The sequence below is a fragment of the Lolium rigidum genome, chromosome 6 (assembly GCF_022539505.1).
Source record: "Lolium rigidum isolate FL_2022 chromosome 6, APGP_CSIRO_Lrig_0.1, whole genome shotgun sequence".
Lineage (NCBI taxonomy): Eukaryota > Viridiplantae > Streptophyta > Magnoliopsida > Poales > Poaceae > Lolium > Lolium rigidum.
Genome location: NC_061513.1, coordinates 327,316,942 through 327,331,229, shown reverse-complemented (window position 1 = coordinate 327,331,229; position 14,288 = coordinate 327,316,942). Strand labels below are relative to the sequence as shown.

The 14,288-nt window shown below is 41.7% G+C and overlaps 1 protein-coding gene across 1 annotated transcript; it reads right to left on the bottom strand.

Annotated features, from left to right (window-relative positions):
• Positions 1–4,777: 4,777 nt before the first annotated feature.
• Positions 4,778–12,580, bottom strand: LOC124660303 (valine--tRNA ligase, mitochondrial 1-like). The gene is made up of 21 exons (XM_047198115.1): positions 12,504–12,580; positions 12,352–12,411; positions 12,075–12,134; positions 11,829–11,998; positions 11,666–11,738; positions 11,452–11,517; positions 11,263–11,346; positions 10,562–10,639; positions 10,216–10,299; positions 10,026–10,105; positions 9,848–9,905; positions 9,451–9,753; positions 9,177–9,347; positions 8,379–8,569; positions 7,866–8,268; positions 6,664–6,915; positions 6,084–6,584; positions 5,896–5,993; positions 5,585–5,684; positions 5,205–5,350; positions 4,778–5,094 (listed from the first exon to the last, which is right to left on the bottom strand). The coding sequence occupies exons 1-21, from the start codon at positions 12,510–12,512 to the stop codon at positions 4,944–4,946; spliced, it is 3,138 nt and encodes a 1,045-aa protein (XP_047054071.1). The 5' UTR covers positions 12,513–12,580; the 3' UTR covers positions 4,778–4,943.
• Between the last annotated feature and the right edge of the window lie 1,708 nt (positions 12,581–14,288).

Below are 14,288 nucleotides of genomic sequence, written 5' to 3'. Positions count from 1 at the left end.
TTCGGTTAGGAAGCTAGTTAGGGAGCTCTCTGATCATAATGCTCTCTTGCTTGACTCGGGCTCTATCCCAATTGGCAATGTTAAGAGTAGAGAGTTTCGTTTTGATACGACTTGGTTTAAAAAGGATGATTTTCTTCCTTTAGTAACTGAGATTTGGAGGAAAAAAGTGCACAGCAGTGATCCTATTGACATCATCAACATAAAACTGAAACGTTTTAAGAAATTCTTCAAAGGTCGGGGCTCAAATATTTATGGCCATGCCAAGAAAAGAAAATTGGAACTTAAAGAGGAATTAGCAACTCTTGAGGCTTTTGAGGAAAGCTCGATTTACCTCGTTCTCTTAGCATTCGAAAAACCATTATTTCTGTTGAGCTTATGGAGTTATATGCTAATGAAGAGCTCTTGTGGTATCAAAAATCTCATGAAAAGTGGCTCCTTGAAGGAGACTCGAATACAAGCTATTTCCATCGTGTGGCTAATGGCCGCAAGTGAAAAAACACCATGCTCTCCTTAAAAGATAATGACCTTGTGATTGAAGGGACGAATAATTTGTTAGAACATGCCACAACTTACTATAAAAGCTTATTCGGTCCTGCACCTGGCAACCTCTTCAAGTTTAATCATGATATGTGGGAATCACATGAAAAAATTAATGATATGGACAATGAAATCCTTAGCAAACCTTTTACTATGGAAGAGGTTAAAGATGCTCTCTTCTCTATGAAAAAGAACAAAGCTCCGGTCCCGATAATATTCCTATTGAGTTTTACCAACACTGTTGGGACATTGTTAAAAGTGACATCATGAATTTATTTTATGCCTTCCATGAAGGTTCCTTGGATGTTCAAAGGCTTAACTATGGTATCATTACCCTCCTTCCTAAAATCTTGGATGCCGAGAAGATAACTCAATATAGACCTATCTGTCTTCTCAGATGCATTTACAAGTTGCTTACCAAAGTTCTTACTATAAGGGTGGAGCCTTTCTTGCATAAAATCATTAGTACCCATCAAAATGCTTTCATAAAAAACCGCAATATTGTTGACGGTATTATGTCCCTTCATGAGTTGATGCACCATACACACAGTAAGAAACATACGGGGGTCATCCTCAAACTTGATTTCGAGAAAGCTTTCGATAAAGTGAATTGGGAGTTTCTCCTTGATTGTCAAAAAGCCATGGGCTTTGGTGATTTCTGGTGCAATAGGGTCAAGCAAATTCTTCATAATGGTACTATCTCGGTGAAGATAAATAATGTGATGGGCTCTTATTTTCAAAGTGCAAAAGGGGTTCGGCAAGGCGATCCCCTCTCCCCCTTCCTTTTTAATTCTGCGGTTCAATGCTTAACAAAAATGGTTTTGGAGGCCCAAGCTAATGGCTTGTTGATTGGTTTAGCTCCTGACCTGATTGATAAAGGGGTGGCGATAATGCAATACGCCGATGATACTGTCATTTGTATTTCCCATGATTTGGAGAAAGCTTTAAATCTCAAACTACTCCTTTACATCTTTGAGCTAATGTCGGGCTTGAAAATAAATTTCCAAAAAAGCGAGTTGTTCCTCATTGGAGGTGATAATACCATTGCTGATCACTACTCTGCTATGTTTGGTTGTCAAATTGGTACTTTGCCTATGAAATATTTAGGGGTTCCTGTTTCCTTCCGCAATCTTAAAAACTCTGATCTCGTCTTTATTGATGAAAAATTTGTTAAGAAGTTGGATGCTTGGAAAAGCGCCTCCTCATCTGGGGGCAGATTGGTGCTGGTGAATGCTTGCCTCTCAAATCTCCCTTCTTATATCATGTCACTCTTCCTTTTGAACAAAACGTTCATTGAAAAGCTTGATAAGCATAGAAGACGTTTCCTATGGCATGGTAAAAAAGAAAAAAAGGGCTACTATATGGTAAAGTGGTCTAGAGTTTGCCGCTCTAAAAACAAAGGTGGCCTTGGGGTCAAAGACCTCCGTAAGCAAAACATTAGCCTCCTTTGCAAGTGGTGGTGGAAACTTGAAACGCAAGATGGCTTGTGGCAAACCATTGTTAAAGCGAAATATTTGAGAAGGAAAACGATAACGAATGTAACACCCAAATTTAGCGACTCTCCATGTTGGAAGGCGCTAATAAAAGTAAAAGATACTTATCTGGCGGGGAGGAAAATTTCCTTAGGCCAAGGCAACATTTGTAGGCTTTGAAAGATATCTACATGGATGATGTTCCTCTTTGTGATCTTCACCATGTTCTTTTTTATCTTTGTCAAATGCAAGACTGTACTGTCCAACAATGTGTTGACAGCAATTATGTCATTCCTTTTCGGCGAAGGCTTCATTGAAGCTTGCTTGAAACCTGGAATCATATTACCTCCAAGCTGGAGAATCTTCCCTTGTCTAGCACCTCTGACAGAATCTCTTGGAAACTAAATAAAAATGGTTTCTTCTCGGCCAAATCAGTTTATAAACTCTTGGAGTTACCTCTTGCCGGTTCTCATAATAAATGGATATGGAAAGCCAAAATACCTTTGAAAATAAAGATTTTCATGTGGCAACTTTGTAGAAATGCCTTGCCTACCAGAGAGAATTTGAGGAAAAGAAATTGGATGGGTTCTCCTCTATGCTCTTTTTGCAATCAGGTTGAGACTAATGATCATCTGTTCTTTGCTTGCAACACATCCAAAGTGGTCTGGGGGGTCTTAGGATCAACAATGGGGGCTAGTTGTGCTCCAAATAATTTTTGGCAAACGATGGCTTGGTTTCATAGATTCAGTCCTGGTTTTGAGAGATTTTTTATGACTTTGATTGCGGCTACTTGCTGGGCCATTTGGACAAGTAAGGAATAAAGTGACCTTTGATGATCATGTGTTGAGGTCTCCTAGTGAAATTACTTTCTCCTCTATTGCTTTGTTGATCTATTGGGCAGGGTTATCGAAGACCGAGGACAAAAGCCGTCTGTCGATGGGCGCCCAGAAGATGATGACAGCAGCTTCGTCCATCTATGCTTCGCGCCCCAGCTCCGCCGCTCCAGGGCAACTGCTGATGATTACTGAAGCCTGATCTTGCGCCGGATGGAGTCGTGCCCGTCTTTTGGCTGTTGGTTTGGATCTGTTCCAGAGTTGTGGTGGTCGTTTCAGTCAGCCCTAGTCTCTGTAGCTTTTGGATCTTGTCCTTCCATGTGGAGGTTTATGTTTGTGTCGCTTGAAACTCTAGTTTGTTTGTCGTATCAGGTTTTTGTCCCATGGCGGGTATTCGATGTCGAATGCTTGCAGTGGGTTTCCTGATACTGCACCAGCTCGCTTCCCGTTCATCCTACTCCCCTTTCTTCATTGTAAAAGTATGACTTTGTAAGACCTGTTATTTCCGTTATTGCAATGGAAAGGGGTGGAAGCCCGGTTGGAAAAAAAAAAGAATACATCCATTTCTCAAGGGGTTCTGGATTTCCAGAACCAGAAGCGTCAAGGTCCAGACGTTTTGCTTAATCTCTGAAACTATGTCATGCAAGCTGAAAATGGGAAAGTTTAGGCACATGTTAGAGCATGTCTAACAGGCCCCTTATTTCTCTGCCCCGTATAACGCGAGTTTTTCGCCCCGTATCAGAAAAGTGCGTCTAGCTGAACCATTCTGTCTAGCAGATCCCGTATTTCGCCCCGTATTTTTAAAAATTAAAACCCCGGAAAAATTAAAACCATAGTTCATCTTCATTGATCATACGCTGGATCATATATACATAGCGGATTCTACACTGCGATCCTATCTAATCGTCGAGGATGACGAATGGCACGAACGGCCCCCTGGCGGCAGCCTCCTGCGCCTCGAATTCCGCCATGGCGGCGATGGCCGCCGCCTCCTCCTCTGCCTCCGCCCGAGCCTTCTCGGCGGCCTCCGCCTCGGATGCGGCCACCGCATGCAGGAATGCCGCCTCCTCCTCTGCCTCCTCCGCTTCCTCCTCGCCGGCACGCGGATCGCCTCCGCTTCCTCCGCCGGCCGGTGCCGCCGATGCGCGCAGCCCATGCCGCCTTTGACGCGCGCTCACGCTCCCAGTCGGCGCGCCACTTCTCGAAGGCGCCGCCGCTCATCGGCTTGAGCAGCGGATCTTCTAGGTACCACCGCCCATCCGCGGCGAACTCCCGGAGCGACTCCGGCACGTAAAGCGCGCCGGCGTACCGGCACGCCGCACGGCGACTCCCCGCGGCGGAGCGCTTGCATTGGCGCCGTCACGCCTCCTCGACGGTGTCCGGCGAGCAGGGTCGCTTCGATCCGCTTGCCGTACACGCGCAGCGGCTTCGGCGACCAGACATGGCGCGCGGCGGCTTGAATGCGGACGCGAGAGGTGGGGGATTGCTCGCCGAAGCAGGATGAAGGAGGCGGCGGCGCACAGCGGAGCTAGGGTTGCGAGTGAGGGGGTTAACCCCTCACTCGCACCTTCGCCCGGTATAAATAGGGGGCGGCACTGCGGATTTCCTGGGCGCGGCCCGAATACGGGGCCTGCTAGACGGCCCAAACCGCGGCTGCCCCGTATCCTGCCGGAATTTTACAGGGTGGGCGGGTTATAAGGGGCATGTTAGACATACTCTTAGGGCATAGCTCACATAGTCACATGGCAGTCTATGGAAGTGATGGAAAGAGTGGCAGGATAGCTTTGATGTGGACCTCTTCATTTTTCGACAGCATGCACAGTCTACGTTTCCTAGTTTTGGTCAATGAGTACATTTTTACCTCTTCTTTTGTTGAGGCTCATAGTCAATGGGCATTCACAAATCAACAGCACGTCTGTATGCACACGTAAGAGATTAAGTGAACTGCAGGAGACTGGAGTTTCATTGTCCCATTTGAACTTCTATAAATGTGAGCAGAGCTCCACCATCCGCAAACAAAAATGTACTTAATCAACTTCACAACAAAAATGCCTGTTCACAATCAAGAGAAACAGAGTGGCCGACTCGAGCATTGCCAGTTTTACGCATCTAGTTTCTTCTCAGCTTCACTGATGACCTGCAGTTGCTCCAGGAAAGCAGTGAGCTTCCTCATGTCCTCCTCTTGAACACTCGGCGGAGCCTTCTCTCTGTAACCTGATGCGTCCATCTTCTGGGACAGGGCATGCTGTAGCCTGCGTGTTCAGATAATAAACCATGTTATTACCGATATGGCAGAATTAACAACGCGACCTTACTGTTGTCGAAAACAGTTGGACAAAGACAAGGTATGAAGGAGGCTCACTTTTGAATTTCATCTCTCTTTTTCCTTAGTTTTTCGAGCTCCACTTCTGCATTTAGAGCCCCTTGAAGCTGGAGGTATACGGTCAGATCTTTGTTCACAACAGCAGTTGAGCAGTCAGGTGGAGTTTCATCACTCTCTGTCAGGATCTGAAATTTTCCAACAAAACATCAGTGCTTTTTGTACAACACATGAAAAGGCTGAAGTCAACTACATGAACTGATTATCAGCAATAGCCAAGTTAGTTGAGATAATATATGGTTTCAGCATAAATTTAACTAATCCGTAAAGGAGAAACTGATTGCAGGGTGTATGAAAAAAATGTCCTGACATGTCACTAACAAAAAAAGATACTAATAAAACTAAATTAGGAAGGCAAAAACCTTGAGCGATGATACAGAAGAAAGAGACACAGCTAGAGATTGATAGCATTGAACAGTGGCAGCAATATCTTGTCCTCGGCAAAGTGCAAAAGCAGGACGCCTGTTCATGAGAAAGATGAGGATTAAGATGTTGTTTCGCAAGCAAGCTGCAGAACAAGAAGGACGAAGCAGACATATACTTCCTCTGTTTCATAATATAAGACGTTTTAGCAAGCTAAATTAAAACGTCTTGCATTAGGGAACGGCAGGAGTATCACGCATAGTAAGAGAATAAAGACAGAAGCCCAGTTATATGACCATATTATACACACCTCTCATTTGTATCTGTTGATGGCTTCAGGGATCTTAGTTTGTTTACAGTATCCAAGACAATATCAATTTGACTTTCAAGTTTATCATCTGCCCATTCCTGTCATAGAAACAATAGTTTACCACTGGTAAATTGGTAGAGTGTGAAGTTGTCTGTATTTACAATCTTCCTTAAGAAATGAATATTTACCTTAACAACAGACGGATATTCTGTTATCATAATGGAACTTTTCCTGCCAGAGTCTTTCGGTTGAGGAAGACGCTGCCAGAGTTCTTCTGTTACATAAGGCATGAACGGGTGGAGCAGGCGCAAACCAGTGTCAAGGCAAACCCATAGGGCATCTCTACAAGCAGCTCTTGCTGAATCGAACTCTTGAGAGTCATTGAAGAAGTAAGGTTTTACAGCTTCTATAAATACATCACATAGCTGGTACTGCCACCATGAGTATATAGCAGATGTTGCATCAGAGAACTTGTATGCTTCTAATGAGGTTACAGTCTTGCCAATAGCCTTATTAAGTACTGAGAGTATCCATTTGCAGATTGGAGGCATTGCTGACACAACAATAGTTGCTGGTGGAGTGTAATTATCACCAAGCTTGCCCATTGCAAATCGAATGGCATTCCACAATTTATTGCACCATTGGCGATATCCAACAACCCTCTTGATATCCAGATTTATCCTGTCAGACTGCAAAACAAGAGACCCTCTATAAAAAGATGAACCAGAAACTTAATATGACAGAAACTCAAATGGGTGTGACTATAACCTGAGAAGTGTAAGAAATCAGTGCAAAACGCAGTGCATCAGTGCCACATTCAGGAATGCCATCGGGAAAATCTTTTATCTTCCCTTCTCTTGCAATAATTAATTCATTTGGATCCAGATTGCCTTCATCCAAACGTTTCAGGAGCTCTTCAAGCGTCGCACCGTTTATCACATCGAGGGGGTCAACGACGTTACCAAGTGACTTGGACATTTTGCGGCCATGTGCATCACGGATCATAGGATGCAAATACACCTACGAAAGAGGGTGCAATCATGACTCAGGACGCAAGATAACAAAGGCATATATTCAAATAGATTTCCCCATGTAATCTAGGAAAGTTTAAAACTGAACTGAAGCTCAACTAGGTTTGTTTAGGTAAGTAATTTCAGAAAGAGAAGGTAATGCTGATGAGTTCATGCATTTAATACTACATGATAGTCCAAGCATACAGTACCCCCTGTCAAAGGATGATGATGACAACAAAAGTACCTTAAAATTACATTATAACTCAACATGGATTAGTTTCTTAGTCCATTAACTTATAGTGCACTATATCTGTTAAACAATTACTCATTAAGGTAACCTTGTTTAGCAAATCCATACTCATATTGCCAAGATAAAAGGTAGTAGATCGCTTTGAGCAGACATATGTTAAATTTTTTATAAGCTACAGAGTTCAATCAGAACAAATCTAGAATGACCAGTACAGACAGATGGCAGAACAGCAAACAGTGCAAAATGGCCTGCTTCATTAATCCATTCAACAAATATCTGGAGAGTATATAGTGCATAATTTTTTCAAACAATGATGCCTATGGAGTAACCTCATTTTTTTGCTTACTGTTTATAGCATTCGTGTGTTCAAATATAAAATAGATTGCTTCAATTGTGAACATTTGAGATTTGAATTTAGTAATTAATTGACTCCACTTTGTCTAGATATGGATGTACCTAGATGCATTTGTTGACTAGATACATCCGTATCTAGATAAAGTGGAGTCAATTAATTTGAATCAGATGGAGTAGTACTGTTACACTAAAGCACAGTTTCGCCATGTTGAGGCATGAAGGGGACATAGAACTATCGAAGGCAGAGATAGCAATTGGCTAAATAGTATGCAGCATGAATGACATATGTACATTGGACCACCACAACTGTAGAAATACAGTTTAATTGTCAGAAATAGCATTTGTCAGTTTACCTTCTGAAATGGCACATCGCCACAAAGTTGCATGCCCAGCATCACCATTCGTGCCACCCAGAAGAAGAGAATATCAAGTCCAGTTTCAAGTACTGAACCAGGGTAGAAAGCACGAAGATCAGCCGTATCATCAGGCCAACCAAGGACTGTCAAGGGGAAAAGACCAGATGAAAACCACGTATCCAACACATCAGGGTCTTGATTTAACTGGAATTTCTTCCCTGGATACTTTTGCTGTGCCTCGAGGATCGCATCATTCTCATTTCGTGCAACTATCCAACGGTCATTGTTGGATCCGAGAACATTCAACTGGTCATCCTCTAGTGTCACATACCACGCAGGCACACGATGTCCCCACCAGAGTTGCCTCGAAACACACCAATCGCGTATATTTTCAAGCCATCTGCAGGGACAATGGTGGATGGATCATGTTTCTTCATATTTCATTACTTTTTCAGGAGATCTGCAAAGGTGGCACATTCCTCAACTAGGCAAAAGAAGACAAAAATATACCTGTACCAGTCTTGTTCATATTGTTGCGGAATAATCTCGATTTTTCCAGATCTTACAGCATCAAGACCTGACTTTGCCATTGTATGGCAATTAACAAACCATTGGGGTTTTATCATAGGTTCCACTACATCATTAGTTCTTGAACAAATGCCCAAACTCATTTCATTCTTTTTTGTTTCCTTGTACAAGCCCTTAGTTAGGGGAGAAAAACATTGTTAGTCCAGAATTCAGAACTACTCAAGTACATCCAAATTGAAATGAAATAAAATTGGGGAAGGCAAGAAAGACAAAGAACACTCTAATGTAACAAAATATCAAGTAAAGATAATAGTTGATCACTGGTTTCTACAGACATGTAAATTATATTTCTATGAAATGAGAGCCATTATTATGGATATCCAATCACAATGGTGTGTAACTGAAGAAGTCTCCAAGCAACATATACATAAAGTACCAAAACAAATGTTTCTTGGAAAAAAATAACGCTGTACTGAGAGCTTCATTGACAAAATTAACCAAAACAGTTCAAGGAAAACCATGTCAAAAGTAGAAATGTTTATATAAGAATCAATATAGCTTACATTAGCAATTTTCTTCTTTGTAATAAGTTTTACGAAAATAGAAATATGAATATTACGCTACAAAGTTCCCATATTTAAATGTATTGTCCTTGCCATTCCAATGAAAATTTGCATGACGTCACATAAAAAAACTAAATCAACACAATAATCCAACAACCATTCTTCAAAACTAGATCATAAACTTTATGAAACGTGAACTAAATGAAACCAGTAATACCTTTTCCTTCAGTGCGTCAATAACAGCAACCCGAGCAGCAAATCTTGGCATTCCTTCAAATTGTGCACCTCCATTGCTGTTTATCTTCCCATCATCTGTTAAGATATTGATGAACTCCAGGTTGTGTCGTTTTCCAACTTCAAAGTCATTTGGATCATGAGCAGGTGTAATCTGCATAACGAGCACACAACAATTAAAGCTAAGAGGGGGTGACATATGCAGAAGGTTCAACTAGGGAAAAAAAATTAAGACAGTCCTTAGCATTATAACCTACCTTGACAGCCCCAGTACCAAAAGTGGGATCCACTAACACAGCATCACAGATTATTTTGAGTTTTCGGCCATTGAAGGGGTGAATTGCATGCTTTCCATGCAGATGCTTATACCTTTTATCCTCAGGATGAACAGCTATTGCAGTATCACCAAGCATTGTTTCAATTCTTGTTGTTGCAACAATGATCTCACCGAGTCCTTCTTCAAGAGGATAGGCAAAAGATATCAACACACCAAACTGTACAGGAGTGCCATAACCAGGGACCTTCAGCATAGTTTCGTCTTTAAGATCTAAATGGTCAACCTGAGAAAACAGCATTTTAAAGTAAGAGGTTGATCTTAGTCACGTGTGGAATCAAACTGATATTGTAGACAACAATATAATAAGCTTCATCAACCTCAATGTCAGATATTGCTGTTAGAAGTGTGCAATCCCAATTCACAAGGCGATAGTCTCTGCAAAGTACCAAATCATATATATAGGAGGTTAAAAAAAACTTGGTTGGCTATTGAATGACATATAGGTGATAGTAAAAAACACTAACACTTGCCGCAACAGAGGGAGAGGCAACTAACCTATAAATCAAGCCATCTTTGTGCAACCTGACAAAAGCTTCGGTTACAGCTTTTGATCTTTGCTCATCCATTGTGAAACACTGATGCACAAGTTAACATAAAGTTGCAATTTCAGAGTAAGGGGTAGAAGAGTATAAAAAAATGTGTTACTCATGTACATTTTCGTAACTACAGAAAATAGGAACTTTACCTCACGGGACCAATCAAGTGTGGCCCCAAGCCTACGTAATTGACCCAGTATGGTACCACCATACTGATCTTTCCATTTCAGAACCTGTATAGAAGATTGGTAACAAAAGTTTAATAAGCAGGAAATAATACACCAAACTGGAATCAAATTAAGAATTTAAGATCACTACGATTCTCACATCATCATGGGTCAAATATGATTTTCATAACTACATCGGATGTTGCACCCATTATTAGTATTTCATAGTATGAAGACGATAGTTGAACACTTCAATGATTTATGATCAAAAGGACATGGGAGACAGGACAACAACAACAAAAATCTGTTAAAGAGAAGAAGTGCTTACTTCAGATATGAACTTGTCACGGCCTAAGTCATGCCTTGTCAGCTCCCTTTCACGCATTAGCTTCTTTTCAACTACAACCTGACTTAGGAGAACAGATTGTTAAAATGAAATTCATCACTCCAAACGCATGCGAAGTGCAAACAAAACAAAACTAGGAGGTACAGAGTCTACAGTTCTAGCTTAGTTCAGAGAGGATAATGCAAGTTGAAGTCAATACAAAATAATTACATCTGTTCAACGTCATAAAGGATTTAATTTAATTTGCTAAAAGGAAAAAAGTCAGATAAAGAGAAGGTACATCACTCTGCCAAGATCTTTACACAAACTAAAATATCCATGTGGCCATTTCTTCTATTTTGATGCATGCGAAATTGGCAACCAGTAAAGTAAGGCAAGTAGCACAGTAAGAAACATCTAGTAGTTGGAAAGGTGTTGCTAATATTATGATGGAATTGTTTGCTCAGATTGCAAAGATAACATATACTAACAGGACCTAAATTCACAGTTGACAGCTTTAGTTTACTGGTGGCACATCAACAAGTAACATTGCCAGCATGGTGTGTAGATGTATGTTTCATAAGTTGAATGACAGCAAGTGCCACAAAAGAAGTTATAAGGAACTCCATTGTACTATCTGTGTATGTCTTCCAATAGATAAACTTCAGCTGATACCTGATACTGAATCAAGACAAAATACAGACCTGTGTAGCAATGCCAGCATGGTCGACTCCTGGGACCCACAGAGCATTATAGCCTGACATTCTCCGCCAGCGTATCATAGCATCCTGCATTGTTAAGAAAAGCAAGGGAGATTAGATCATGCTGTCACGAATGATCAGTGTTAAACTGGCATATAGGTCTCTCATCTCTACAAGCATGACGATCAATACCTCTATAGCCACTGTAAGTGCATGACCTATGTGAAGCGCTCCAGTCACATTCGGAGGTGGTAGAACCTGAAATGAAATAGCTTAGCACGTTTGCTGGCAGGAAATCAAAATTCATGTTATAGGTTGTTTGTAGGAAAACACTAGTGATCGATAAGACACCGTTTGCTAACCCAGGTCACAGTGCACAAAACTTTGTGAGATGCGAGTGACTTACTATAACAAAGGGTGGTTTTGTGCTTTCAGGGTCTGCCCCAAAATATCCTGCTGATTCCCACCAGGAATACCACCTACATTATGAAAAAAGAAGGTAAGGAGCCCAGCTAGGAATTTCAGATGCTATGAACCCTAAGCTGGAGAGGAGCGAGCTAGCAGCTTACGATTTTTCAACTGCGCTCGGGGTATATTGCTTGGCCATTTGAGGTGCAAGCGATTTCTTCTCCCCACTTGGGGTGTCAGGGTCAACGAAATCCTCAGGGTTCTCATCCTCTGCACCTTTCTTCTTTTGCTTCTTCTCGCTTTTCTTAGGTCCACCCGAAGTAGCTTGAGCCTATACAGAGAGAAGACCGAAATCAGCACGAAACCATCTCAGCTAAGCGTTCCAGTACCAAACTGATTTAACGAACCTGTAGCCTGGCCGTCTCCTTCTGCTTCGCCTTGAGCTTCTTCTCCTCCTTCTCTCTTGCCTGCAAGTACAACACCCAGCCCCATGAGCGACCGTACGCACCGAATAATTTCATCCTAGGACTGAACTAGCTCCTAGCAACGGCAGAAACCACAGATCGCCAAACAGCCGATTCGGGGGAATCGACTACCAAGTACCAACACACGGCGAAACAGACACCAACACGAGAACGAATGAAACTCGCAGAAGAAGCCCACACGGATCTCGGCGGGCATTACCTTCTGCTCCTTCTTCTGCTTCCGCTCCCGTTCCAGCTCCAGCTCCTTGTCGTCGAGTTGCTGCTCGCACCACCAACAACAGAAGTCAGAGGGAGAAATCGGATGAGCGCGCACGGGGATCCGTCGACGGGGGCGGTAGAGCGCGGGATTACCTTCTCCATGGCGAGGGGCCGGGCCGGACTGCTGCTCGCGCCGCCGGGGCACCGCGCCGGCGCTTTGCGTGGAGGGGGCGAGAGCGTGGCCGCGTTCGGTAGGGTTTTGCGGGATTTGTTTTTTTTTTTTTTCGTTTGGAGGATACCGTATATCCGTTTAGTACTGGGCTGGTCGGCTTTGCCGGTGCGCCCAAGAAACCCGGGGCTCCTATATGACGCCTATAGGGCCTGAAGTGTTTTTGAAATGGGCCGCAACGGTAAGGCCCATTTAAGGACAATTTTCTTTTTTTATTAATTAATCTCTGAAATTACATACTCCCTCCGATCCATATTACTATGATGCTATAATAGATATATCTAGAACTAAAATGTATCTACATACATCTATATTAGTATCACAAGCAATATGGATCGGAGAAAATATTAAAAATGATATTTAGAAATAGATTTATAGACGACTGAGGAAAAACAATCTGGTATAGTTAAATAATTCTCATGAGGGCAAAAAAAGTTCATATGAGAAAAACATATCCATGCAGTTTAAAATAAAGTTTTGAGAGGTTTAAAAAGATTCACGTTATACAAATTACTTTTAAAAAAATCACGTAATATGCAAATTCATAAAATGTTTTAACAAAAAAAAAGGTAAAGAACATAAAATAAAAACATTGATAAAAAAGAACCAAAAAAAAAAGGAAATTGTAAAAAAAAAGGTAAAACGGGATGCAGAGACAACTAACTTTTAACAATTGTATGGTAAATGGTGCACATATATTAAGAACTATTAAGATTTAGTGACTTGTAGTTGTAAAAAGTAAAATTGTTTAGTATAATATGTTTTGTTCATTTAATTATTCGGGTTTTTCTTTTGCCGACTTAATTATACAACAAACCAGATCTGTTTTGAGTCTTTGTGTGATTTCTCTAATATTCTCTCTCTACCAAATCGATATTCTTGAACCGTGTGTTTAGAGTACTCGGAAGTAGCTCTGTAATTTCTAGGTAGAGCCTTATTCCAGATAACATGGTTGTTAGATTGTTCTCGTTCAAAATGCAATAGCTCTATTGCATGTCTATTGGTGCTTGTGTTAATATCAACAATTAGTGGAGTCGTCATGTCTTCTCTTCATTACCTTAGCAAGCTTTGAAACGGCGCGCATCTAGCCGGTTTGAGCTTCTTTGACCAAAGTTAAGGGGTTGGTTGACGAAGCCGCAACTAAGAGGCATCACCCATGCATATGAATTGAGAGGTCTTTCGCAATATGCTCACTCAAATGACTACAATGAGTGGCATTCTATCAGTTCAACCCTCCCAAATAGGAATACAAATATAACCTACTTGGAACCCATCAAACTCAAACATATTGTGATTGGCAGGCGGAGACGAGGCCTGGGAGAGATCTTACTCCCACCCCCTATTGGTCTCTGTCACTCACCCTCACGAACAAACCGAAACCAACTGTTTTCAAGGCCTATGTAAGGAATGCACTTTTTGCTTTTAAGATTCAAGTAATATAGTTATATCGGTGACCGGCCTTTGGTGTCATTCATGTGATGTCTGATGGTATCATCTTCTGTTTTCAGGGGTGAATTCTATCTCCTTCTTGCATACAGTTGTCTTTCATGAAATGTATAGTTAGCTGGAAATTAAGTACAAGTAGAGATTGCAAACCAGTTAAGCATCAACTTGGCTGCAATCATGGACAAGATGATTGTTCACTGAGCATTTCTTCTGAGTTTAGTTGCATGGGTAAGGATGAGGTTTCAATGGCTTTCAATTGTGAC